Source organism: Chinchilla lanigera, unplaced genomic scaffold, assembly GCF_000276665.1.
Source record: "Chinchilla lanigera isolate Chin_1 unplaced genomic scaffold, ChiLan1.0 scaffold00008, whole genome shotgun sequence".
In the NCBI taxonomy this organism is placed as follows: Eukaryota; Metazoa; Chordata; class Mammalia; order Rodentia; family Chinchillidae; genus Chinchilla; species Chinchilla lanigera.
Window position 1 is genome coordinate 35,983,387 of NW_004955409.1, and position 26,127 is coordinate 36,009,513.

The following is a 26,127-nucleotide window of genomic DNA, read 5'->3' on the forward strand; positions in this document are numbered from 1 at the left end:
CTATAGAGAATGAGTGAGTGGCCTGGGAAATAAACCATGGTTCTACTGTTGTTCTTGGATTGGCCCACTAGGCTTTCTAGTAAAGACTTGTAGAGAACTTGGGGGCTTTCTTGTTCTGATGCCCATCGGAGGGCCTGCCCTGCTTCTGCTCCTCTTGTGCAGATGGTGATATAGTATATGGGTCTTGAAACACTGACCTTCATTCTCAGCTACTGTTTGGGGTCCATGGGCAATGTCTTGATATGCTAGGTTTGTTGTAAATGTTACACAAGGACTTTTGGTTTTTGCTGTCCTAGTTTCTGTTTCTTTTCTTGTTTTTATGGAAAAGATCCAAACAGTACTTTACTGCCACTGCTGCTGCCATCTTCCTAAAACGTCAAAGCAAAGCTGGACTAGGGTTCTCTGAGACAAGACACACCTAGGAGTGAATGACTCATCCTTCTCACTTTCAGGAATCTTTGTTTCCTGGGGGTTACCCTGGCCACAAGGGCCCTTGCCCCCACCCTGTGCCAGCGTGTGTGGTGAGGGCTGACAGATGCTTATGTGCACAGTTCTAGGAGATAAGATCCGATGACTTGGGTCTTCTGTGAGGCCTCCGTGGGAGATGGAGTGGAGAAAGGAAATCCCCTAGAGCAGTGGTGCCAGATCCATGGCACAAGTGCCACAGCGGGCTGTTAGTATCATTGAAAGCTCTAAGTGGTTCACCGTCACTGCCCTAGAATATCTGCTGCTGACACAGTGCAAATTACAGGCAGGAAGCTGGAGTCATCTAACAGGGGTACATACTGCAGGTTTCAGGGAAGATGATTTACAGTAGAGCTGTCTTCTCAGGTCTCCTGGGACTTGAGTGAGGAGTAATGAGCCCACATGCATGGTCTTCCTTGACAACTGGAGATGCCTATAAAAGCCTGTAGACCTTTTCTGAGTGGAATCTGCAGAGATCACCTACCTCCAAGTCACCTGGGGTGGGGGTGGGGGTGGGGGTCTGTGTCAACTTTTGTGATCTTTTAAAAATTGTGCATCATAGAAAACTAAAGGCCATCCCTCTCAACCCATCCCCCAGGGTAATGCTGCAACATACACACCCCACTCAGAGTTGACCAATTTTGCACTTTGGTTTTAATTGAAAAAGCTGCCTGAAGTAACATATTAATTCATATTCTCTCATTCTCTTTCTCTCTCTCTCTCCCCCTCTCTTTATGTTTCTCTCTGTCTCTCTGTCTCTGTCTCTGTCCCCCTCTCTCTGCGTCTGTTTCTCTGTCTCTCTCTCTCTGTCCCCCTCCCTCTGTCTCTCTCTGTGTCTGTCTCTCTGTCTCTGTCTCTCTCTGTCCCTCTCCCTCTGTACCCCTGTCTCTGTCTCTGTCTCTCTCTGTCTCTGTCTCTCTCTCTCTCTCTCTTTCTCTCTCTCTGCCCTCATTTGCCCCACTCCTCCTCCTTCTTCTCCACTCCGCTGCCCACGCCCGTTCTCCTCCCAGTACAGAACTGAATTAGGTTAGAAAGTGTGGGGTGCTCCGCTAGGAGGAAATTGAGTGTCCTCGTACCAGGTCTAGTCTGATTCGCTTTGCTTGAGAGCGTCCAGGCTTTCACCGGTGCCAGTCTCTGGAGCCGTGGGGGCGCCCTTCACAGTCTGAGCCAGGGTGCCCCCGCGGCGGGTGCTGAACGCCTCGGAGCCGGTGGCCTCCAGCAGCTTGGCCACGAAGCCCACGCCGGCCGAGCGCAGCAGGCTGCCGCCTGCGCACGCGTACAGGAGTGGGTTCACGCTGCTGCTCAGGAAGGCCAGTGCGATGCACACGGAGCGGGCTCTGAACAGCTGCCTCTCGGACTGGGCCAGCGTCCCGGCCAGAGCGCGGCTCCCCTCGACCAGGTCCACCACGTGGTAGGGCAGCCAGAAAGCCGCGAAGGCCAGGATGATGAGCGCCACTAGGCGGCCGGTGCGGCGGCTGCGACGGAAGCGCCGCAGCCGCAGCCGTCTGCTGATGTCGGAGTAGCTGCCCACCACCACCAGGAAGGGCACCACGAATCCCGTGAAGGCCTCGAAGAACAGATGAAAGGCCCTGTGCCTGTCGCTCGGGTACGCTGTGATGCACACCACCACCTCCTTCAACTCCTTCACCGTGCGGAACGCGAGGACTGGCGTGGCCAGCAGGCAGGATGCCACCCAGATGCCTGCCAGCAGCCACCGAGCAGCCGCCTTGGTGCGCACCTTCTGGGACAGAAAGGGACTGGCCACCGCCAGGGAGCGATCCAGACTCATGGCTGTGATGAGCAGGACACTGGCGTACATGCTGACTCCACAGATATAGTGGCACAGGCGGCAGCCAGCCAGTTTAAAACTCCAGGTGCGCCGGGCCAGGTAGTGTAGGAAAAAGGGAGCGGTGAGCAGCACGGCCAAGTCAGCCAGGGCCAGGTTCAGCACCATCAGGGCAGTGACTGATCGCTTCCGCATCCTTTTCAGGATGCTCCACACCACAAAGGTGTTGCCAGGAAGCCCCAGAGCCAGCGACACAGACAACAGGATCATAGCCAACAGATGTATGAAAGTGTCACCTCCTGAGGAGGGGGCTGCACGAGTTGTAGTGTTCGTGTCCATCACAAGGACCTGGAGAGTGAGGGTGGATACATGTATGAGGGTAGAAGCCAAAGCCCAGGGCACACCTAGCCTGACTACTCTGACTTGTCTCCAAGCTCAGAAGCATCAGAGTCCTCTCCAAAATATGTTACAACCACCACAAGTCAACTGACCTGTCTTCAGGCAACCTGGGCCTGGCACGGTGGCACACACCTGTAATGCCAGCACTCTGGGAGGCAGAGATGCAGAGAGGATTGCAAGTTAATGCCCAGCCCAGGTAACTAACTTAGTGAGACCCTGTCTCAAAATAAGAAATGAAAAAGGGCTGGGGATGTTATTCAATGCGAAGACCCTGGCTCAATCCCCAGTAGGGGGGCAGGGGAAAGGGGGATCTAGCTGAGTACAAAGATAGTTTCCTTACTGGGCTGTGGGGCCCCTTCCTGCCCACAGACCTAATTGCAAAATATCCAGCAGCAGCACAACAGAAGCAGTAGCAGCAGCAACAATAACAACACCGTTTCCAGATCTTTCCCCAAATAGATAAGGGCCCCCAAATCCAGAATCAAACTGGGAGACTTTCCTCACCAAAGGTACACCCTCTGAAAGGTTCACTCCTCTGCCCCTGGCCCAGCCTTTAGCCCCTCAGTCCCACCGACTTCTTCCAATCACCTACCCACTCTCCTCAAGGACACCAGGGTAGACCAGGAACAAAAGGGTTGGGAAAAGTGACTGGACGGCTTTGAGGGCAAATCCTCCCAATTCCTTTTATAGTGGTCATGTTTTCTTTGGAGATTCCTCAGCACCTCCTTTCACAGCTGTGCCTGGTCCCCCACCACTACCATCCCCACTCCTAGGGTACTTACATACAAGTTTTGCCAGACACCGGTTGGAAGCTGGTGGCAATCCCAAGGTCAGGGCTAGGTGGTACAGCAGATCACTCGATCTGTCTCAGTGCCAGGGGATTGGCCCTGGGTCTGGGTGCTGTCAGCTAAGTTGGCCAGAGAGGAAGTTCCACAGAGCAGGGGAGGGGGAAGTTGCATCTTCCTGCGGGTGGAGCTGAACCCCCCACTCCTCCCTTCACTAGGAGGGGATAGTCTTTCTGTTCCAGGCAGCCCAGCCAGGTGGGGCCAAATGAGAAGAGCCCTGGAAGGGGCAATGAGAGGAAAGGGGTGTGGAGAGTGAGTTGGCTGGGGTGTGGTCTCAAGATACAGGTCTAGACTGGCAAAATGAACAAAGTACTGAGTTGTATCATAGGAGGAGGAGGGAAAAAACTGGAGGGCATAAAATGAGAGGCTAGAATACTGGTATCCAAGACTAATTTTCCTTTATATTTCACATAAAATGTGTGTATACTATAGATCTTTAGATTAATGGGAAGTGTAAATTGAAGCCATGATTAGGTTCTGGGCCTGGGTATAGGGCTCGATAACATCATGATTTAAAGAGAGCATGTCAGTAAACCAAAAGGGACAGCACTTTATTCTTGGCTTCAGTTCAAACCACGATCAGGGCTGTGGGGGAGGAGGGCATCTCCTTGCAACTCCACTCCCCCCATACTTAAAAGGATTGATTCTACTCCAGAGCAACAAGTTCTCCGCTCTCTTTGGTAGAAGCCAATGTCTAAGTGGCTGTAGTATCCCACAGGGTGCTAATGTCTGCCCCTTCTCGCATCGCCTCACCCTGTGCTTGCCCATGTGGTCACCCTGCTGAGTTTAGATTTAGGCACCGAGTGCTGGGCAAGGAGATCAGCACCTACGTTCCCCAGCCTTAGGTGGTCCAGTTCGACCTTTGACAGGCAAAGGAAGTAGAGGCTGAGCTGAGCCTGAGAAGCAAGGGCACAGGGGTAGTGATGCCTCATATTAAGAATCCAGGAGTGTGGAAAGAAAGCAGCCTCCAATGTGTCACTCCTCTCCCTCCCTGTATGGAAAGTTGTCTTTCTTCCTTGAAGTCTCCTGAGGAAGCTAAGCACTAAGAATCCCTTCCTCTGTCTACCATAAGCCCTCCTGCTTCGCTTTCAACCCTGCCACTTCACAGGAAAGATGCAGGATATAATGATGGCCACTGAAGTCCCTTACATTTTTCAGCTCCCCCACTTGCCCTGCACTGAGAAAAGCCAGAGCAGATTTGACCCAGTAACTGTCAGGCAGAGGATATGATGAAAAGAAATGGGCTGAAACCGCAGCAAGAACTGAGGGTGGGTTGAGGAAGGACTTTCTGACCACAAGGGGTATGTAAGCTGGGGAATATGTGACAGAGGAAGCTACTGAACCTTTGCCTCAAGCACCAGGACAAAAAGAAACCTTTGTTTAGGGATAGAAGCTTCCAGGTAAGAGTGCCATGGTGAACCAGAAGCCCCTTCAGAAATTGGCTGATTTTGCCTCCTCTCTGAAGCTGTTCCCCACCTCATTTCTCTAAAAGGCCTTTCTTACCCCATCAGGAAGAGGTACTCTAAAGATACTCCCTGATGCCCTGGTTCAGAGCCCCCAACCTCGGTTTGGGTGACCCTGGCATGACCTTGAGTCCTAGATTTCCTTTGCTCTCTTCACCTCTGCCTGGAGATGATGAACAGTCAGTTGAGCAGTCACTAAAGCAGAGCCTGGGGCAATGGCCAGAATAACCACCCAGGTGACCAGCTAGCTCAGATTACTGAAGGACTGACAGGGTTTTTCAGAGCTACAACTGAGAAAATTGTGGACTAAATGGGATGCCTTGGTTATGTGTGTGCCTGTGAACGCCCCCTGAAAAGATTCTCATAATATATTCCCAAAATATATTATTTTGGGAAGTGTCAAGATCCAGAACAGTTTTTAGACCTAGCACAGGAGAGAGGTTCCAAAAAGTGGAGACTAGGAAGTACTGGAGAAGGGGCTAGGAATAGCAAGCAGTCTTGGGAGAAAGCAAGACTTAGCAGAGAAAAAAGAGAAAGAAGGGTACCTCCTGAGAAATTATTCCTGTTTTCCAAATACTCTGGCCATTCACTGTGCCCCCTCCTCATTCCCAATCCCCAAACTTCCCCAGGCTGAGCAAGGGCTGGCTCCTAGGCACCTTTTTAAAGTTTGCCCAGGAGTGGGGTAGTCAGTGGTCAGTGAGGCTTTGACCTCAGACCCCCACTCCACCGTCCACTCCTTGTGTGCCTCTCTCCCACTGCACCAACCACAAGACAGGCAGGAACACTTCTTTTCAAACCCATTGATTTACCTTCCCCTTTCAGACCAGTTTTTTTCCCCACGCAGTTCTTACAAACCCCAAAGAATGGATCTCATCCTATCTCCATCAAACTCCCATACCTTTCCTTCCTCTTTCTCCCTTTATTTCCAGAGTGGTTCCATGGATGCATCTAGGGGAACCAGGCCACCCAGGCTGGGGAAGACAGGCCACAATGCCACTGAAGGCTGGCTGCACTGTCCCACCCTGGGATGGCCCAGCTGGGAAGCAGCTGGCTTCAAGCATGATGAACCACTAAAGGAAGCACATTTAAGCCATCATCTGATGGCTTCCCGTGTATTTCACAAGAGCTACTGGAAACAGATGAGCAATGCCAGCCAGCACATGGGTACACGCCAACCTCCAAGAACACGATATTTTTAACATGGGGTATCCACCCTCACAATCCCTCAGTTTGGAGGACTCTGGGCCTGTCCCAAGTGTGTCATGATCCTGCTCAGCCAAATCCAAACTGTATTCAGAGAAGGATTCCCAAATGCCCCAGAGTGGTGAATTCCAGGGGGGATGGAAAGTTTCAGGGCAGAGCAGGCCCGGTGCAGGGTTTAGCGTCAAGGATCCCACTCTTGACTGCCCCTCTTCAGCCCGCCCCCGGGGTCTCCATTGCCTCCAACCTGCCCCACCACTTTCAGCCGAGGAGTAGTTCGGAGCTCCATGGTACCCTCCCTAGAGCGGCTGGCCCCTCGGGCTTCCCAGGAGCCCTCGAAGAGCCGCGTGAGGAAACGAGGACCAGCCCGAGGCAGCAGGTCCCCAGCGGTGAAGACGTAGAGCACCGGGTTGACGCTGGAGCTGAAGAAGGCCAAGGCCGTGGTTCCAGCCCGCGCTGCCTGTCCGGCCCCACCCAGCCTTGCCAAGGCCCCTTCAGGCGGGGAGAGCGCGGCCAGGGCTTGCAGAAGGTTGACCGTGTGGTAGGGGGCCCAGAGCAAGCCAAAGGACAGCACAATGGCGCTCACCAGCCGGCCCACCCGCGCACCTTGCCGCCCGGAGCCCCAGCGGGCTCCCCACAGCCGCGCCAGAGTCACGCTGTAGCAGACCAGCATCAGCCCAAAAGGAAGCACGAAGGCAGTCAGAGTCTCCAGGCTCAGGTGCGCAGCGGCGTGGGCGGGCGATGGGTGGCACAGCTGGCACACGCGGCCGCCCCAGAGGTGGCGGTAGACGGCGGCGGGGACCGCGAGCAGCAGCGCGGCCAGCCATACTGCCAGCAGCAGGCAGCGGGCCAGGGCCGGGCTGCGCAGCCGGGGTGCCAGGAAGGGGCGGGTGACGGCGAGGCAGCGCTGCAGGCTGAGCAGGCTGGTGAGCAGCACGCTGGCGTACATGCTGAGCGCGCACACGTAGTACACCGCCTTGCAGCCCGCCTGGCCCAGCGGCCAGGTCTGCCGGACCAGGAAGACCACGAATAGCGGCGTGAGCAGCAGCACCGCGCCGTCAGCCAGCGCCAGGTGCAGCACAAGCGTGGCCGCCAGCGGCCGTCCCCGTGCGGGCCGCCAGCCCGCCAAGCTCCACACCACGAAGCCATTTCCGGGCAGTCCTAGCAGCGCGGCCAGCAGCAGAAAGGCAGAGCCTGTGGCCCGCGAGGCCTTCCAGCTCAGCAGCGTCTCGTTCCCAGGGGGACTGTAGCAGACGGTCATTCTTCATCTCCTACAGGGGCTACAAAGGGCCACAGAGCGCATTGAGGGGTGGGGCCGAGGCCGTGTACCAACAGTGCTGGGTGAGAAGGGACTGGGCTGCTCCCAGCACCTCCCTCCACTGCCCTGTAACCTGTCCCCCTCTCTCCAGGAGCCTTTACTTTGTTTTTTTTTATTTTTTTATTTTTTTTGAGACAGGGTCTCGCTATGCAGTTCAGGCTGGCCTTGAGCTCACTTTATAGCCCAGGCTGGTCTTGAACTCACAGTGATCCTCCTGCCTCAGCCTCCCGAGTGCTGGGATTACAGGTGTGCACCACCACGCCCAGCACCTTTAGTTCTTCAAGGACCCTAAACCCCAATTTAACCAATTTGACTCCTTAGAACTCAGATCACCTGCTCCCAGCCAGCTGACCTCCTACCCTCCTGGCACCTTCCCAGAGCCCCAGCGGTACCCAGGCCCACAGTCCTCATGCCAGGGTCTCGTGGTGCCCACCTCCACCCCTCGGGCCTGGCCCCTTCTGCTTGGGCCAGCCCGTTCCTTATACCTCAGGGCAGAAGTGGGCAGCGGATTTAAAGGGGCACAGGCAGAAAGATCTACTTACTCATCTGGAGCAGGCAGGGCTGCGGCCTGCAAGAGGCCCGGGCACGCTGAAAGCTGGAGCAGCAGTGGGTGAGGCTGCTGCTTCTGTGACTATCACAGGGTGAAGTGAGAAGAGGGAGGGACAAGATGGGGCTCACCCTGGCCCTCTCCAGGAGCCCCTCCCTCAGGCGACTCCTTCCCATCACTAGCAGGCCCAGGCCTGTGGAAACCTGCTTCCCTAGCAAACAGGGTAAAGCTGGAGGGGTGCAGACAAGGTGCCCTGGAAATGAAGGGGAGGAGGAGCATCCTGCTGAAGCCTGACTCTAGGCCTTGCTTCAGCTCCTGTCACCCTTCCCTCTCTGCCCTAGTCCTCCCGGTCCACCTTCTGCAGCACTTGTGTTCTCTGGCCTGCCTGGCCAGTACCCGGCACAGAAGCTGACCCAAACAATTCACTCACTCTTCCAGCTGCTCTTTCTGTGCCTGTCTTCAGCTTCCCGGCTCTGCTGACCCCTTTGCTTCCTGTGTTCCCAGAACGCCCTCTCCCACTTCTTGCTCTGGGCCCTGCCCTCCACCCTCCATTCTCCAGGCTCTCACTAGGTCGTCAGTGACACCTTTTTTTTTTTTTTTTTTGGTACCAGAATTCAAACTCAGGACCTCATGCTTGCCATGCAGGCACTGTGCCACCGAGCTATATTCCTAGCCCAACAGCTTTTAAGGCAAGGTGCCAAGCCCTGGGGAAAACAAGGAGTGCAGAGTTATAAGGAGCTCTTGACTTTGTTGGGGAGTCATAACAACCATGGGAAGACGACATGACAAGGCTACACCAGGGTAAAGAAGACAGGAAAGGGTGCATGCTTCTCTTCTTGGAGAAGTCAGACAAAGCTTGGACATGAAGATACTTGAAAGAGACCTGGAAGGTAGAGTGGCAAAAGGAAAAGAAAGGCCCCTGGCCAGTCAACAGCCAGAACTGAGATTTCTTGGGAACAAGAACACCAGCACTACCTAGTTTGTGTTCCTCTAAAGCAGAGCCTGAAGTAAAGGTATAAGTACTCCTGTGCCTGGGGGAATCCACTCAGGAAGAGGCGTAGAAGGACAGGGTAAGTTGGAAAGAGGAAAGCCAAGAAGAGTGCCAGTGTGTCCCACACGTAGGCACGGGAAAGCTCTGAGATGTGTGCAGAATGCCCATTGTCGGAGGACTGCTCCTGGGGCACTGGCAGCCCTACACTCCATCCTTGTACTTTAAGGGTTTGAGTAAGCTGCAACAGCTTCCTCCATAGCTTCTTCCACCTGGGCCAAACTCGTGACTGCTGTGCTTCCCAGTGGTGCAGGAAAGCTCCCTCAAGGGAGTGTCCCAAACATCCCAAGATGGGATCAGTTGGGATTCTGGAGGAAAAAGCGCTTTCCAGAGTATTTCCCTGCTTCCATCGTAGGCAGCACCATATCCTCGTGACACACGGGGAGAGGAAGATGTGTTCTCCCTGCCCCCGGCCAGTTTTTGTGAGGGTGCAAGAAATCTGGCTCAGGGCTGGGGCCAGTTTCTTTCAGTGCCTTGGCCAACAACAGGAACACCTTTATCGAAGTCGGGAGTGCTCAAGGCCCCAGCTGGGTTCAAGCCTGCATGAGAAACGCAGCTGCCTGGGTCACACGGCGGTCAAGGCTTTCTGAGTTTCTTGTTCAGGATGCAGAAATCAAGACAGGGAAGCTCTATAAGCCTCCTGGGCAGGGAAGCAGAGACGGTGCTCATCTGAGGCGTGCACTGTGATTCTGAGCTTCACTGCTGCAACTGGTCAGAGATGGGATGCAGAGTGCCAAAAACTGAAGTTCTGAGGCCTTCAAAGGAGACCTCCTGTCCCACTCACATTTCTCATGTTCATTTATTAGCAGAAGGAAAGAGAGTAAGAGAAAAGGTAACTACTTCAGCATCACTGAGCAGAAAGTTCTGGCAAATGAGACCAGAGAAATGTTGAGCCAGACCCTCTCCAACCGAGGAGGAAAGAACAGGTAAGCAGGAAGGCCACAGTCCAAGGCAGATCCACGTATGAGGATCCATCCTCTCCTCACGCCACTCCCAGACACACTGCCTCGCAGCTCACCTTCTCCAGGCCTTGCCCAACCCGCTGCCGTATTTCCCACGCCAAGCAGCTTCCTCAGCCAGGACACCTTTCCCGAAAGCTGCAGTTTATGGCTTTTCCAGTAGGTGGCGACACGAACAGTCCAGATCACCTACAAGGCAGCTTCTGGGAGGCTGAGAGCCAGAAACAGATTCTAAAAACTCCCTCCAAAAAAGAAAACCGAGAGAGTTCCCTCCACAGAAATAAAAACACCAGAGGCCACATTCTAATCCTTTCCCACAGCTCCTGTTTACCCTCACAATGTCTTAACTCCCCACCCCCATCCTTAGGTGGCTTCTGCAGGCAACCCCACTACCATTACTCGGTCTAGGCCCCTCCTCCTTCCCTCCCCTTGGACTTTGTCCTTCTTGCTGGCCAGGAAGGGGGGCCAGAGTCCGGGTTTGATTCATCTCCCACCTCACCAAGGCTGAGATTCCAGCTTTGCAACAGAAAACAACACTTCAGGCCCAGCGCAGCAGAAGTCACGGAGAGGAAACTCTCTATTGCTTCCCTCTACCATGGATTACCTCCCGTCCTTGAACCCCAAAGGCCTACTCAGGTAATCCCTAGCCCTTCTCTCCACCCTCCAACACTGGGGATGGAGCAGGCAGAGCAACAAACCTTTCAGCCCCGAGGAGACCCATTTCCCGTCCTGCTCCCTACACAGGTTAGTCTAGTCCCTAACCCCACTGCATGGTCTTCACCTCTTTGGCTAATTCACAAACCTAGACTGGTCTCCCCAAACCCTCCAGCCACCCCACCCCTACCACCTCACTACACTCAGAGCCCCTCTTCCTTCCTCCCTTCCCAACTACCAGATCAGTATCCAGCATGAGCTCCGAGTTTGGCCGTAGAGTCTGGACCTCAGCTCCACCACCTCAGCGACCTTTCCGTGTCTGTGATCACAAGCGAACAACCCGGAAAGGCCTGACAGCTGCCACCCGCCAAGAACTGCTAGATAAGGTAAGTCAGGTTCCTGGGTTCCCCTAGCAGGGACAGCCAAGTGGCCCAAGAAGTGACAACTTGGAAAGATGGTGCAGAAAGGGCTGAGGTCACATAGCTGCCCCTCCAAGGGCTAAGAGCAAGCGAGTTAACCCAGTGATCTCTTGTGTGAAGGTGAATTCACTGATTTTTCCAAGTACAGTCATAGCTTGGTATGCAAGCTTGGTACTTTGAAACTCACCAAATAATGGTACTCAGTGCATTTTCACATATTTTGTCCTAGATTTATTGTGTGGTACCTGCTGTGCATGTGGATTCATGCTGATTGCCTCATGACTGGATACTTTCTTCAGCCAAAATAATTTGTTTGGTACTTGTCATCTTTGGTACTCTTTGTACCTCCCAGAACCAACTAATGACAAGTACCAAGGTACCACTACCATGGGCTTTTCTTTGGGAGTAGGAGGAAGTAGTAGATAGGGAGAGGTCAAGGGATGGAATTCAGAAGTCAGGAATAGTAATTTGTATGAAAAGCCAAATTCAAATCCGGATTTTGCTGCTTCCTGTGGAATGGGTAAGACAGGTATGTAAAAGCCCTATAGACACCTGGCACCTGGTGAGTGTACAAGTTAACTGGCACCAATGGAGAACACTGTAGGTAGAGGAAGTGAGGTGGACCATCGTAGGCAAGACGGAGTATGGATTTCAAAATAAGCCAGCCAGCTTCCTTCTTTCTTTAAACTTGAGACCTTGCTGTGGCACCTAGTCTGGTCTTGAGCACCTCTGATCCTCTCGCCTCAGCTTTTTAAGTAGCTGAGACTACAGACATGCACCATCATGCCCAACTCCTTGCTAAATTTTTAATTCCAAACCAGTAGGAGTGGCTTATAGGAGAACAGGGAAAGGGAACAATGATGTGGAAAAGTTGGCAGTACAGATCAATGGCAGTGTTTGCCTACCAGATGCAAGGCCCTAGATTCAACCCCAGCACCGTAAGACACACACACACACACACACACACACACACACACACAGTCACACCTAGTAAGAGTTCCCCAACAACTAAGACACTGACAGATGGTGCCTTAAGCAAGGACAGCAAAGCACCAGGACGGACAGCTGACATATCAGCCAGTGTGTACAGCTGACCAGTGGATGTTGGGCAGCTGAGGACGGGAGGGCATGCTATGAGATCTGCCCCTTCCCTCTGCTTCTTGCCACCGGGCAGGCACTGGAGGCCCTGCTGCTGAGAGGCGTGCTGATGCTGGTACTGGAAGAGGATGGCACTGCTGTGGAGAGTGAGGACTTCTTCCAGCTGCTGGAGGACGACACATGCCTGATGGTGCTGGAGCCTGGGCAGAGTTGGAGCACTGCTAGGGTAAGAGGCCCGCACTGGAGCTGCTTAGGCCACCAACACTCTACAGGTCTTCCTAGCACAACCCTGACCTTGGGGCAGAGGCAGTGGGAGAGCCACGGAGCTGTCAACGACATCACACTGTGGACCCAGCCTAGAATGGTCTGACCGTGTTGGTGGGGATCAGTAGAGGGGGGCAAGACGTGAGGGTCCACTGCACTGATGTGCGTTCCTACAGGGTGGGATGCTGTCATACGGCCTGGGCCGAGAGAAGCCAAAGCACAGTAAGGACATTGCCCGCATCACCTTTGATGTATACAAGCAAAACCCTCGAGACCTCTTCGGCAGCCTAAACATCAAAGCAACATTCTACGGGCTCTACTCTATGAGCTGTGACTTTCAAGGAGTGGGTCCAAAAAAAGTACTCAGGTCAGAGATCAACATTTCATACAACCCCATCTTCCTTATGGTTGTGTGGTTCCCCTAATTCTATCTTCTACCTCCATTCATCCCCACTTAGCTCCCCCTTGTGAAAAACTACAGCTCTCAGGGAACTCTGGGTTCCCCTAATCGTCTGATTTCCTTTTGTGTCCACCTTCCAGGGAGCTCCTCCATTGGCTCTCGAAGCTGCTGCAAGGCCTTGGCCATATACTGCTGGGAATTTCCTCCACCCTTCGGCATGTGGTTGAGGGGGGTGAGCACTGGCAGCGTCAGGGTCGCCTCCATCCCTACTGATATGGGGGTCTGAGCTTTTGCCCCCAGGCCTGTCCGATGAGCCATGCTGTGAGGACTGTGACAGCACCCAGTTTCGGGACCTGTAACAGTGCTGACTGAACAACATCCGATTTCCCCATTGTCCTCCGACCCCACTGTGATAGAACCCATCAGCACAATGCCTCACTCCCTCAACCGAACTCTTTCCCAAGGGTCCCATCCTGCCCTACCCACATCTGCAGCCTCCCATTTACCCTGAAAGGTACCACCTATTCCCAGGCACCTAGATTCCACCCTGAAGTGCTGCTAATCCTTACCAACTCCCCTGTCCCTAAGCTCCCCACAATGATGACTGCCCTCTCTGACTCTGAGATTTCTATTTCCTTGTACTTTCACCTATAAGTAAAATTCCAATAAAAATATAAAAATGTTTATCGAGATTTTTCCCTCCAATTTAACCAGGAGAGGGACGGAGCAGATACGCCCATGCACCCTCCCCACCAGCGCCCAGTCTCAGATCCCAAGGTCTTAGTCTTCAAGTATTGAGTGCAACGCCCGCCTCCGCTTGGCCACCGCACTCTGCTGCTGTTCCCAAGCTTCTCGCCGCTTCAGGAAGGTAGTCAGGGCCACATTTCGAGCCACATGGTGGCCAAAAGGGTCTTTTATCAGCTCCTGATTCTGCTCCCCTGCAAAGGAAAGCAATCATGGTAAGCAGCACCCACACTTGGAGACAGATTCTACTTGGGGTGAGTGTCCTCCCATTCTCCCCAACCCTGGGCCTGCCACTAGGATAAACACCTTACTCTCCAAAGAAGGGAAGCCAGGAGGAGGGTGGGAACAGACTGTACGTTCAGTCAGCAGTGGGCAAGGTAGGAGCAGACCGCTAAGGAAGAGTAACCAAGCCCACCCTTGGGAACTGAAGCCTCTGCTGAATGTAAGTCCACTCCCAAGCCACCCAGCTATCTGGTGAAAGAGAAGGGGATTCTGAAGTTTGCGAGCATCAAAGAGACACAACAGTGCTCACCTAGCTCCGCAGCGATTTCCTTCCGAGCCCCCAACGCTGCTCCATTCCAAATGGCATCTAGAACACGGCTGCCATGGCGACTACAGGCCAGAGCCACATATTGTCCCTGCATTGACACAAATAAGGTAAGTCCTTCTGGGGAAGTGTATAAAAGTGTTTTGACAGGCAAAAAAGCTTAGAGACTGAGCGGAACAGTCTAGGAAGTACATATGCTATCTTAACTCGAAGGTATAGGCCTGAGGAAACTCACTTTCTGTAAAGAGATAATGCAGGGAAATCAAGCCGAAGCCAGAACGCTAACCTTTAGGGTCTGCAGCACACGGCGGCGCTGCTTCCGTGTCACAGAGGGGCTAGTCAGGATGGCATCCACTACATGAGAGCCAGCAGGGCTTTGGGCCAGAGTCAGAAGTTGTGGTCCTGTCAGGGCACCCAGACTTCGAAGTACAAGACCAGGGGCAGAGAAGTGCAGTAGATGCTGAAGCAACAGAGAACCAAGCACTGTCACTTCACCTAGGGCCCTGGATGCAGCTACTTCTGCCTGGAAGCAAGGAGACAGGAAATTAGGAGGCAGTTACCAAACCAGGTATCATCCTCAAGGTCATGCCACCTTCACTTGGATGAGGTCAGAAATCTCTCCACCACACTCAGGGGCTTCCTAAGCCCAGGGAGGCCTGGCCCCAGTGAGACACGAGCACAGCTTCTCCCCAACTCACCTGGTGCTCTGCAGGCGCCACCCCTTCCTCCTCTGTGAGTTCATAGTACACTTCGTAAGCCATCAAAGTGGCAAAGAGAGGCACACAAGCCACCTGCCGGGAAGAGGGCTTTGCACAGTGGAATGCCTGGAAGAGGAAAAAACATGATGACTCTGAGAGCTACCCATTCCTAATCTTGACTTTCTAAACACAGAAAACATTCAGAAGTGAGAAAGCCTAACGCCACAAGAAAGTAAGCTTTAAGAGGGCTGGATCTTATCTGCCTTGCTGTATCCCCCAGCCTCTATACATGTAACAGGGATCGAAAAACATTTATCCCTTAAATAAACTTCTCTCAGCTATGGGAAACAATTTCCACTCTAGAGCTGTGAGATGGTGCTTGGATACATTTATCTCTTTTATCTGTATCTGTGCATTAGACCTCTTAGACCCAGTGATACAATGACTGAAAATTAGATACATCCTGAAGCAGCAGGATTTAGACCATGGGATAAATCAATTGTAAGTAACACTCACCTCCAGCAACAGCTGCAAGACCTGGGCTTGATGAGCCCCAACTCTGCGGCAGGCCCCCACCAGGGCAGTGACGACCCCTGTGTGGCCCTGGGCCAAGATAGCTTCCAGGGCAGGACTCAGCTCCTCAAACACAGGGGACAGCTAAGGAGAAACATTGGATGCACAATCTTTGGCATTCTGGTAGTAATGGATTAAGTTTTTCAGAGAATTCTTCCTGCTGAAAACAACTAAAAGTACTAGGTAAAATATAACAGAAAAGTTTGCCAATGTCAAGACTTTGGATTGGCTGAATAAGCCCAGGACAGGGGCAGAGAGGTGCCACCTCACATAAAGAGGGGATGTTAAACAGCCCCTTCCTTTGTATAAGGGACAAATAGAAATAACCCGCCCTTCCATTCCAACTCCCAACCCATAAGCCCAATGGGAAGCCCACCTTGCTGCTAAGCAACAAAGGAAAAGAGAAGCAACGCAAATAGCCCAGTGCCATGTACATTTGCAACTAAGAACCCAGAGTATTGGGCAGCCATGGAACTTCAAGTGGCCAAATTGAATTAAGACAGTCTCCTGCTGGTACTTGCACCTAAGAAGCTGAAACAAACCCCCTCTGAGAGGAGGGCATCACCACTCTAAATTCTAGAAAACCCTAAATTATAACTTTACAAAAGCAATGGGCAGTCTACTGTCAAAGATATACACAGGCAGGCGGACAATAAAATAACAGCCAATAAGCAAGAATAGCAGGGAAAAAACTCAACCTAGGTTTCCAACTCACCAGCTCAGGGGTAGTGACTGCATCCAATAAGCGCTGCAAAGGGAAGTTAGCAATGGGATGTGCAGCCAAGGTCTGCAGCTGACCCTGGAAATGATCCTCAAAGAGGCTCTGGAGCTTCGGGGGCTCCAACACCAAAAGCACCTGCTCCAGGAGTCTGGAGCTTGTCTGATCCCTCAGAAATAGCAGTAGGGGGCTGGAGACATGGGAGAGAGGACCAGACAGTTGTAACTCCCCTTCATCCGAAATGCAACTGTACCACATCATCTCACTCACTTCACACAGCCCCACCAACTCTGGCCAATTCCAAGGCCCTGACCATACCTGCCATCTGCTGAGGAATTACGAGTACTCAGGTAGCCAATCGTAGCACTGCAGAGATGGGCACAAACCTGGGGCAGTTTGCGGTGTAAGATCTGTAAGGCCACTTGAAGGCAAAAGCTGGAAATCTTGTCAGTGATAAACACTGTGGGGAGAGGACAAAAATAATTAAATATTTTGTGCAAAACCCAAAACCTAAACAACCTGTAAAAGCCGTGAGCAACAAGGTACAAAGGACTGTGGACACAAAGCATCCATCTGGAATACTTTGCGGCATCAAGCCAAACCAGGTTCGAAGACAGGAGGAATGATCTGTTCTAAGGACCTTGACTGGTAGTAATCACCTCTAAAAAGGTGGACTCCAGGCCCTCCTCCAAATTCCCTCCTTACCAGCAAGGTCCTTCAGAAAGCAGGAGATCAGGTCCTGAAGGCAATTCAAGAAAGTTTGAGGAACCTCAAAATCGGCTGGCTTACATTCCCGAAGTGGGGCCCTTACTGCTTCTAAAGGAGAATCAAGAACATGTGCCGTGGTGAGACACAAGCTGCCAAGGAAGAATTCCACAGATGAACAAGGACTCTGCTTGGAGCTGCAGAGCAAACATGAGACAACTGAAATGCTCTTCTGGATGACGAACTGATGACGTCTCTGTTTTAATTTTTCAAGAAACTTCAATCAGTCCCCTTATGGTCCATAGAAACCAAAAAACTCCTCAGCCAAGTATGGATAGTATTCCAAAATCAGGCCTTAAACTCTTTGACCATATCTCTGTTTCTCAAAATTTAAGTCACAGCCTATGATTGTATCATGAAATAAAGTTTGTGATCAGGACCAGCACTTCGTTGATGAATAGAGCAGAATAAGACCCACATATGGTGCTGCACGCCTGTAATCCCAGCACTTGGGAGGCTGAGGCAGGAGGATCACTGCAAGTTCAAGACCAACCTGGCTCAAGGCCAGCCTGAACTGCATAGCAAGACTCCGTCTCAAAAAGACCAAAAAAAAAAAAAAACAGAATAAAATAATAAACAAAGTACCAGAGTGTGTTGCATATAATTAAGGGTTTATTTACTAAACTTTTGCTTCAGTCCAATACATACATATATATATATATATATATATATATATATATATATACATATAGTCATGTTTAAAAATAAATTTCCTGTGAGTTATGGTTAAAAGAAAAATAGTTTGAAGTCTATGGCTCTCTATCAGTCACTTCCACTTCCTGCCCCCACACTAATAGCTGACCCCCTAAACACATTTGTACATCCATACCTCTAGGCCTCTGCACACAATCATCTTTGGTCTTAAGACCTCTGAGCTCATTTCCCTGTTAATTCCCCAAGGTCAAGGCACCTAGTGAAGACTTACTCTTTTCTTCTTAACTTCCTAAACTCTCCTTCCCACCCAGGGCACTTCCCTTTCCTGTTACACTTACCAGATGACTGGGAGCCACGGGGCCTGGCTCTCTCGGACTCCAGAAGAGTCCCTCCTAACACCTGCAGCAGAGTCCTGACCACGAAGCTGCCATGCGTGTCTCCACAGTAGAAAAGAAAATCGTCACACACCTCAGAGGCCAGTCCCAGGACCAGCTTCTCCAGGGCCTCCAAAGCACCACTCTTCCCATCTTCCTCCCCCTTCTCCCTCTCCTCTTCGGCACGACGCGCCAGCAATCGAGGCAACTGCAGCAAAGCACTTTGCAATACATGCACCCCACACCGATGACAGGCCACAAAACGCAGGCTGGAGCGCAGAGCGGCCCATATTTGACAAAGCGGTTTTAAAGGACTGAACCCCAGAAGTTCCTGCAGTAGCTCACTGCCCGTCCTGTTCGTGGCCAAGGCTAGGGCCTGAGCTTCCACTTCCTTCAAAATATTACGCACCATCAAATCTGGAGGAAAAAAAACGAAAGAAATATATACGTATATATTTTTTGTCTTTTTAAGACAGGGTTTCGCTAGGCAGTTCAGGCTGGCCTTGAGCTCACTTTGTAGCCCAGGCTGGTCTCAAACTCGCAAAGATCCTCCTGCCTCAGCCTCCCGAGTGCTGGGATTAGAGGAGTGCGCCACCACGCTGGCGAAAGAAATATTTTAAAAAGCCTGGGCAGAGGATAAGGTTATGTTCCATCACCTAGCCAGAAGCGGAGGGCGGGAGCCGAAAAAGACGACGTGAGGGTTAAAACCAATCCCCCGCACTCTGGAGACCCTGGAAAGTTTCTTTGCCTGTTCGGGGTTGTATGCTCTCGAACCCACCCTCTCAGTTCCCCCTACCTCGCTCTTCCCCTGCCTCGGGGGCCTCCTTCAGCGCCGTCAGCGCCCGTCGGAAATACCCCAGCGCCTGCGGGCTCAGGTGCGGTTGCTCATCTACAGCCGACTTTGCGCGCCGGTCCGCAGGCGGCCGAGGCTGCCGTTTGCGGCCTGTTGGGGGTCGCCCCGACCCCTTGGCCCCTCGCCCCCGCTTGCTGCCAGCTGGAAACTGGCGCCCCGCCTTGTGGGGGGAGCGCGAGCTCAGCCCCATACAAGCTTCGTAACTTCGCAGTCCGTGAGAACCCCGGCTGCAGAACTCACGCCGCGGGGATCGCGCCCGGCGGTAAGATTAGTCTCGCCGGCACGTCTCGGCGCGGTGTATTACGTCATAGCTCCGCGACGACCCAGCCGGCTGCGGTGGGCGACTCTTCCGGGCGCCAGCCAATCACTTGCAAGTTCTAACGCCGCCCAGGGCTCCGCGCCTTCGCATTTGCCCAAAACCGTCTCCTGTCCTACTCTGCTATCTTTGAGTCTTTCTCCTGGACGTCGACTGCTCCGTCCTGACCAGCACGCGTACTTCCACCCCTGCCCTGCACTCTGACCCAGACTGAGTCACTTCGTCCCGCCTGTCGTCCGGAATCAAAGTTCTCCAACTCCCGTATAAAAAGGCCTGGAGAACTGAACGTAGCAGGACTCCAGAGGCTCTGCGGTCTGCAGGTAAGACGCCCCTGACCTGAAAGCCGTGCCCGGGCTCGATCCCTGAGGAGCTGCCCCGCCAGAGTCCCCAGCCTGGTTAGCTCCACTCCCAGGCTCGCAGCAGGCGTGTGCCATCAAGCCTTCTTCCCCTGGGCTTGCCAGAAGGAACAGTCTGCCTAGCGAGGAGCCCGAACTCAGTTGTTCTCCAGGGACCCTGGTCTCCCCTCGAAGGATTGCGGCCTTGGCCGCCCCCGCTAGCCTAACGGCGTCCCTCCTCCAGACGCGATCTGCAGGCTTCCTTCAAAGCTACTCTTTGCTTCACAGATAACCCCTTTACCTGAGTCATGGCACTTCTCATGAAAGGCCAAGTGTGTGTGGTAACTGGTGCTTCCAGGGGTATTGGCCGTGGCATTGCCCTGCAGCTCTGCCAAGCAGGTGCCACGGTTTACATAACTGGCCGCCGTGAGGACACCCTTCGGGTCGCTGCTGAGGAGGTAAGTGACCACCCGAGAGACCTCTTCTAATGAGCCAGTCTTTGGAGTCCAGCCCCTTAGCAGACATTTTAGTGTTCTAAAACAAAACATAAATATTTCCTCAGAGTAGAAGAAATAAGCTGCATAAAATTCACGTAAGATTGAATTTCACTACCAAGTGAGTTATAAGAAAAGAAAAATCTTTGTGTTTGAAAGTTGCAGGGGTTTTGGAGTTTCAACTAAAGGCTTTTAGACCTTTTTCTCTATTTTAGGTAAGACGTTACTGAACTATTATTTGACTTCTTTACTGAGTTTCAGTAAAATAAATATTTGAGTACCTCTGATTTGTTAGCCGTGCCAACATGAGTAAAATATACTTTCTGCTCTGAAGAGTCCAGCAGGAAGTCAGACACAGAAGCCAGTCATTTCTATGTAACAGGACAAGTGATAAGAGGGAGATATGCACAGCAGACTCCAGCCATATATGGAGGTGCATAGAAATAATAAAAGGAGTGGTTAGGGGAAATATTCTGGAGGACTTCAGAGGTACGAGTTAGATAAAGAAGGCTTGAGAATATTTCTCAGTGCTAGAGCCCTTCTGAGCACTCATGAGGCTCTGGGTTCAATCTGCAGCATGCATGGAGGGGAGGCGGGGGAGAGTGGTGAAAGTCTATGGAGTTGTTAGATAATGCAAGGGAGGAGTAGACGGTGAAAGCCATCAAGCAAACATTGGAGATTAAAAGTCCCTGGCAAAGGGCTGCAGGTGTGGCTCATGTTACAGTGCTTGCCTGACATGTTCAAAGCCTTCGGGTTCAGTCACCAAAAAAAAAAAAAAAAGATCCAGTTAGAAGATTTCAAATTTTCAAATAGATTTATGTGTCTGCTAGTTTATACTGACTGGATTATGACAAATGAATTTAAGGCAAAAAGAGTAGATGTTGAGGGAGCAGTTAGGAGGCATTGCAGTGGCTGAGGTAAGAGAGAAATGAGGTGGAGCATAGAGCATAGATCTGGGGAATAAGAGGTTGTTCTTGAGTAGGGTACTCTTCTTCCTCTCAGGCTTGAGGATGGGGCACATTTGTAGAAGATGCAGTAGACCAGGAAGTGGAAATCGTTCACCTGATCCCTTCTGTTTTTCAGTTACCAAGCAGGAGCACTGGTAGAGTAGGGAAAAGAGGGCTGGGATTCAGAGTTTCAAGTGAATGGTAAAGGGTAGGAACTAAGGGCATGACAGTTGGAAATGACCAAGGGCAAGAAAAAGAATAGTCACTTGTTGCTAGGAGTGGGTTCCATGACTTGTCGTTTATCCTCGGCTTGCACATGGAACGCCTTGGTAAATGTTCATAGATATTATTTTATTAGTACATGTTTGCAGTACATGACATTTGCACTGATGTTAGGGAGTAAGTACATCTACATAACACATGTTGATTCTTTTTTATTCCCTTCCCCCCCCACCTCCCTCCCTCCTTCTGACCCTAATTCCCTTTCTCCAGTTTCATGATTGTTTTTATTTTTAGATGAATGGATAAAGAAAATGTATCTATACTCAGCTACAATGGATAATTTGTAGACGTTTGTAGAAAAATGGATATACCTGGAAAATACACTGTTAAGTCAACTAAATCAGACACAAGCTTAAATATTAAGGCAAAGCACAAATATAGAACAAAATAAAGGACTGATAGAAGTAAACAGAGAAATAGACCTTTTGTAAATGGACAGGTTCCAGGAGTCCAAGGGTAAGGGAAAGGGGGAATGGTGAAGAAAGAAAAAGATTTAAGATATATCATGTACCAAATACTAACAAAGAATGTAAATATCCTAAATGTTTGTAGTTTTGGTTTGATTTATTTTTGGTGGTACTGAGGATTGAACTCAGGGCCCTGTGTGTGCTAGGCAAGCACTCTACCACTGAGCTATATCTCTAACCCTTGTTTGCATGGTATTTTTGTTTGTTTGTTTGTTTGTTTTCAGACAGGGTCTCACTATGCAATTCAAGCTGGCCTTGAGATGACTTTGTAACCCAGGCTGGTCTCGAACTCGCAACGATCCTCCTGCCTCAGCCTCCCTAGTGCTGGGGATACAGGCGTGTGCCACCCCGCCTGGCTTGTTTGTGGTTTTTAAACCTGACATCCCAATACACCTTATTCTGTGGGTTGGGAGGACCCAGTCACTTCCTGAAATTCCTCAAACAGACACCAGAGGGAGGTATTGCCTGCCATGTTGACTGCTGGCTTTGATTCCTCTGATCACCTTGAGTTCCCAAGCCCACTTTGTTGGAGAAATCGCATTATATTTCACACTAGTGTGCAGCCGTTAGCTCATGTCCTCTGTTCTTCACCAGGCACGATCCCTTGGTGGCCAGTGTGTGCCTGTAGTGTGCGATTCAAGCCAGGAGAATGAAGTGCGAAGCCTATTTGAGCGGGTAGCTCGGGAACAGAATGGGCGTCTGGATGTGCTGGTCAATAATGCCTTTGCTGGGGCTCAGGTATCCTTTGAACTTGGTCCAACTCCATACTCCTCACCTTCACCTCTGGCCCCCTACACTGTCCTTTCCACTGCCCAGCCTTTACATCTTTCTGCCTTCAGATCATCCAATCATTTCCCCTTCCTGTGTCTTCCAGGCAATCCTGAACGCCAACAGTAAGGCATTCTGGGAACTTCCTGCCTCTATTTGGGATGATATCAACAATGTGGGGCTCAGGTGTGTGCTCCCCTTTGCCCACTTCAATAGCCTGGACTCCCTGTACTTAGCCAGCCTGAGGACCTGGACCTTTCCCCATGTACATTCTCCTTCTCCCTCTGGCCTCCCCCATCTCTTTCTTCTTTCTGCCCTACTTATCTTTGCAATAATTGCATACAGCTGAGTCTCTGTACCTGCGAATGCCAGCTTTGTTTCTGTCAGTCATTTTCATCGGAACAAGCCATTGGCCTTGTTCCTGTCTCACTCTCTGCCCACCTAAATACAAAACCCCGGAGGAACCTCGCCCTCTCAGTAATGCACACAGCCTGTGGTCTGCATCTTCAAAAACTGTTAGAGGGAGACATTTTTTGCTTTAGATCAAGAGGATGCTAATAAGAAAGAGTGGGCGCCCACCCTCCTCAGCCTCCATATCCCCACTGCAGACCCACAGGCAGATGCACCCCCAAGTCAGAGTGGCGACTGCAGGAGTGGCACAGGGTCACACATACATTTGGCATGGCAGTGGGGTGAAATACATCATTTAGAACTTGCCCAGCATAATGTGTGCAGTTATGTCTCTGCTGGTTACTGTTGGAGTGGAGCTGCCCTCTCATAAGTAAACTGCACTTGATACATGTGACGCGTCAATTATCTGTGAAAGGAACCAAGAGTAAAATCTGTTGATCTTGCTTCGTATTTTCTATCTTAGTGCAGTGTTAAGGAAAGGCTTTCCAGTGGGCATGGTGGCACACACATTTGGGAAGCTGAGGTGGGAGGATCACCACGAATTTGAGGCCAGCTTAGGCTATATAGTAAGTTCAAAGCCAGCCTGAGCTACATAGTAAGACCTTGTCTCAAAAAAAAAAAGCCTTCCTTGCCTTAGGTTTTCAAACACATTTAACATGTTTTCTTTTAGTACATTTGTGGGCTTTTCTTTGATTGATTGGTTTTTTTGAGACAGAATCTCCCAGTATATTCTGAGCTGGCCTTAAACTAGCTATGTAGCTCAGATCAGCCTCAAGCTCATGATCCTCCTACCTCAGCCTCCCAAGTGCTAGACTTGCAGATGTGTGCCACCATGCCTGGCTGGGTTTTCCTATTTTACATTGAAATATTGTGTGCTTTTGGAATTCATTTTGAATAATAAATGAGGCAGTGGGTCCATTCTCCCCAACCTGAATAACTGGGGTCAAGTGTCCCAAGTCCATTTACTAAATGGACTTACTCCATTGATTTGAAGTGTTTCCTTTATACTGTGTTGCATGCTGACTTACACTTGGGCCTAATTATTGGCTATTTTGTTTCACTGACTTATCTGTCTGCTGTTACAAACCAGTGCTGCATCCTTTTAACCATCATGTCGTTGTGCATTTTGAGATGAGTGATGGTGGATAAAATCCCTTTTGGCCACAAGTCAGGATTGGCCTGGCTGCCCTCACATGTCTGTTCTTTTCCTTGTTCTTTAGATTATTTTGTCAATTTCTTCAAAAAGTCTTACTGAGATATAACTCAAACTGACCAAATGTATGGGTTGATTTTTATAGAACTGATTTTTGCACGCTATTAACTTCAGACAATTTTAGCTGCTCATGTTTTACAGCTTGAGTTTTTCCACGCAGACCCTAAACATTTCTTAAGTTTCTTCCCCCCTGAACCATTTTGTTTGTCATTGTTATTGCTACAGAGCTCTTTTCTTCTTCCCGTCCAAAGATTGTGGCTTCTCAGCTGTCAGTAGTTAATTTTACCATTTCTCTTGCACTGCGGTCCCCCACTGCCTCTCTACAGCCTTTCCCCGCTGATTGCAGCCACTAAAGGGCGCAGGAGGCACCCAGGGGCTGCAGCGCCAGGCCAGTATTAATAGGTTTCATTCTTCTAGAGGCCACTACCTGTGCTCAGTGTATGGGGCCCGGCTGATGGTACCAGCTGGCCGGGGGCTTATCGTGGTCATCTCCTCTCCCGGGGGTCTTCAGTACATGTTCAACGTCCCCTATGGTGTGGGCAAAGCTGCGGTAAGGACCCAGTCACATAGGGGTTAGGTATAAGACACTAGTGGTACATACAGCTCGGGAGGTACAGACCCCAGGGCACGGAGTGGTAAGGCTGGCTGGCCCACATCTCTCCCTCTGCCCCATCCATGGACAGTTCCTTCCTTGGGCTCCCCTTGTTCTGCCAGAGTAGGTATCACCTGGGGAGGGCGGCAGCAGAGACCTCAGGGATCCTGGGAAAGGCAGGAGCCTGAGGCAGCCCCACTGGTAGCAGGGAGGGGAGGGGAGGAAGATGACATGGCCAGGCTCCCTGGCTCTCACTCTGCCTTCTGTCCCCCCGCAGTGCGACAGACTGGCTGCTGACTGTGCGCACGAGCTGCGGCGCCACGGAGTGAGCTATGTATCTCTGTGGCCAGGGTTGGTGCAGACAGAACTGCTGCAGAATTATATGGCAGAGAAGGGACAATCTGAGGATCCTCTGCTCAATGAGGTTAGCAAGGGGAGGCAAGGGAAGTAGAGTGTGCAGAGGAATTAGCCTCCCCACCCTCAATATCAAGATTAAATATTCCCACTTCTCAGGTGCTTACTAGAGCAGCACGCACAGAGCTAAGCCCTGTACACACATAATTTTCATCTTGTAAGGGAGATACTATCTCCATTTTATAGAGGCTGAGACTGAAATCCGGAGAGAGTAAGAAACTTGTTCCAGGGCTGAGGACAGAGCCCAGTAGTGGAGCATGTATTTAGCATGTGCAGTCCCCAGCACTGAAGAAAAAAGGGAAGGAGGACAGGCATGAACACACAGACTTGTTCCAGGTCACATATGTCGTCCATGGAAAGGCTGTCTACCTCTGGGGCCCATGTACTTCACCCTGGCCCGGAACTGGCCCAGAAGGCCCAGACACTTTGGCACGATCAGATCTCCACTTAGGAAAGGCAGCAGGTTCTGGGGTGTGGTACAGGACTCAGCTGACTGTGGGGAGGAGCGGGTGTGGTGCCTTCTAAGACACTGGGCCCTGCAGGGTCTGCCTGAGGTCTTCGGCCTCTTTCTCCTGGGACAGAAGCTGAAGAGGAGGAAGATTGAGGCAGTGCTCTTAGTATTAACTTTTTATTTCTCACCCTGTTTTTCAGGTGAAAAAATTTTTCCCAGGAGCAGAAACCACAGAAATGAGTGGCAAATGTGTGGTGGCGTTGGCAACAGGTGAAGACATTGGGGCCACCTAATAACAGGAAAGGGCAGCGGGACCTGCAGCGTAGTGGCAGCCACTTTTGGTTCGGGAGGTGGTTGAGAAACACCTCAAGTTCTCTCTGGCTTTTGGAGGCTCAGAGTCCACACTCCCCGTTTGAGGCTTGTGCGCCGGCTTCTGGGAGTTGTGAAGAGATCAGAGAAAAGCAATTTTCCTAGCCTGTCTCAGGGTCCTGGCCCACTAGGCCCAAACCTTGTCACTCTGCACCATTCCCACACCCACTGTCTCCAACTGTGTGTGTGTCGCAGACCCCAACATCCTGAACCTGAGTGGGAAGGTGCTGCCGTCATGTGACCTTGCTCGACGCTATGGCCTAAAAGACGTGGACGG

At 51.4% G+C, this 26,127-nt stretch overlaps 5 protein-coding genes across 7 annotated transcripts in view; 2 read left to right on the forward strand and 3 right to left on the reverse strand.

Moving 5' to 3' along the window:
* Nucleotides 1-1,370: 1,370 nt before the first annotated feature.
* On the reverse strand, nucleotides 1,371-8,106 carry Ltb4r (leukotriene B4 receptor). Of its 2 annotated transcripts, none has more exons than XM_005377016.2 (2): nucleotides 8,019-8,106; nucleotides 1,371-2,599 (listed from the first exon to the last, which is right to left on the reverse strand). In XM_005377016.2, the coding sequence occupies exon 2, from the start codon at nucleotides 2,588-2,590 to the stop codon at nucleotides 1,547-1,549; it is 1,044 nt and encodes a 347-aa protein (XP_005377073.1). In that variant the 5' UTR covers nucleotides 2,591-2,599; nucleotides 8,019-8,106; the 3' UTR covers nucleotides 1,371-1,546. The 2 variants fall into 2 exon arrangements, with proteins under 2 accessions (XP_005377073.1, XP_005377072.1); XM_005377015.2 differs by lacking the exon at nucleotides 8,019-8,106 and adding an exon at nucleotides 3,433-4,071.
* On the reverse strand, nucleotides 6,039-8,106 carry Ltb4r2 (leukotriene B4 receptor 2). The gene is made up of 2 exons (XM_013510397.1): nucleotides 8,019-8,106; nucleotides 6,039-7,438 (listed from the first exon to the last, which is right to left on the reverse strand). The coding sequence occupies exon 2, from the start codon at nucleotides 7,417-7,419 to the stop codon at nucleotides 6,343-6,345; it is 1,077 nt and encodes a 358-aa protein (XP_013365851.1). The 5' UTR covers nucleotides 7,420-7,438; nucleotides 8,019-8,106; the 3' UTR covers nucleotides 6,039-6,342.
* A 2,360-nt stretch (nucleotides 8,107-10,466) lies between these two features.
* On the forward strand, nucleotides 10,467-13,549 carry Cideb (cell death-inducing DFFA-like effector b). The gene is made up of 5 exons (XM_005377019.2): nucleotides 10,467-10,666; nucleotides 10,926-11,070; nucleotides 12,278-12,427; nucleotides 12,642-12,832; nucleotides 13,006-13,549. Exons 1-5 carry the CDS (start codon nucleotides 10,626-10,628, stop codon nucleotides 13,136-13,138), a joined length of 660 nt encoding a protein of 219 aa, XP_005377076.1. The 5' UTR covers nucleotides 10,467-10,625; the 3' UTR covers nucleotides 13,139-13,549.
* Nucleotides 13,532-19,074, reverse strand: Nop9 (NOP9 nucleolar protein). Of its 2 annotated transcripts, XM_005377017.2 has the most exons (10): nucleotides 18,735-19,073; nucleotides 17,903-18,355; nucleotides 16,851-16,961; nucleotides 16,464-16,605; nucleotides 16,143-16,335; nucleotides 15,371-15,511; nucleotides 14,855-14,980; nucleotides 14,443-14,679; nucleotides 14,142-14,247; nucleotides 13,532-13,803 (listed from the first exon to the last, which is right to left on the reverse strand). In XM_005377017.2, the coding sequence occupies exons 1-10, from the start codon at nucleotides 18,979-18,981 to the stop codon at nucleotides 13,646-13,648; spliced, it is 1,914 nt and encodes a 637-aa protein (XP_005377074.1). In that variant the 5' UTR covers nucleotides 18,982-19,073; the 3' UTR covers nucleotides 13,532-13,645. The 2 variants fall into 2 exon arrangements, with proteins under 2 accessions (XP_005377074.1, XP_013365852.1); XM_013510398.1 differs by lacking the exon at nucleotides 16,851-16,961 and having other exon boundaries at nucleotides 18,735-19,074.
* Nucleotides 19,075-19,189: 115 nt separating this feature from the next.
* The window catches only part of Dhrs1 (dehydrogenase/reductase (SDR family) member 1), a gene marked incomplete in the record, with an annotated part of 38,020 nt that continues 31,082 nt past the window's right edge, over nucleotides 19,190-26,127 (forward strand). Inside the window, 8 exon segments of the mRNA XM_013510399.1 lie at nucleotides 19,190-19,427; nucleotides 19,731-19,900; nucleotides 22,227-22,370; nucleotides 22,507-22,586; nucleotides 24,442-24,574; nucleotides 24,894-25,040; nucleotides 25,682-25,751; nucleotides 26,046-26,127. Coding sequence (XP_013365853.1) covers nucleotides 19,751-19,900; nucleotides 22,227-22,370; nucleotides 22,507-22,586; nucleotides 24,442-24,574; nucleotides 24,894-25,040; nucleotides 25,682-25,751; nucleotides 26,046-26,127 — 806 coding nt within the window.

What these genes read in the sequence shown, in the direction of transcription:
- Ltb4r (XM_005377016.2), bottom strand. Translation starts at nt 2,590, where the DNA reads ATGGACACGAACACTACAACTCGTGCAGCCCCCTCCTCAGGAGGTGAC.
- Cideb (XM_005377019.2), top strand. Translation starts at nt 10,626, where the DNA reads ATGGATTACCTCCCGTCCTTGAACCCCAAAGGCCTACTCAG. An exon ending in GCCAAGAACTGCTAGATAAG is followed by an intron (nt 11,071 to 12,277) that starts GTAAGTCAGGTT and finishes GCCACCGGGCAG; the next exon opens with GCACTGGAGGCCCTGCTGCT. An exon ending in AGAGTTGGAGCACTGCTAGG is followed by an intron (nt 12,428 to 12,641) that starts GTAAGAGGCCCG and finishes GCGTTCCTACAG; the next exon opens with GGTGGGATGCTGTCATACGG.
- Nop9 (XM_005377017.2), bottom strand. Translation starts at nt 18,981, where the DNA reads ATGGGGCTGAGCTCGCGCTCCCCCCACAAGGCGGGGCGCCAGTTTCCA. An exon ending in TCTTGCAGCTGTTGCTGGAG is followed by an intron (nt 14,981 to 15,370) that starts GTGAGTGTTACT and finishes TTCCTCTTCCAG; the next exon opens with GCATTCCACTGTGCAAAGCC. An exon ending in TGGCGCCTGCAGAGCACCAG is followed by an intron (nt 14,680 to 14,854) that starts GTGAGTTGGGGA and finishes CCTTGCTTCCAG; the next exon opens with GCAGAAGTAGCTGCATCCAG.
- Ltb4r2 (XM_013510397.1), bottom strand. Translation starts at nt 7,419, where the DNA reads ATGACCGTCTGCTACAGTCCCCCTGGGAACGAGACGCTGCTGAGCTGG.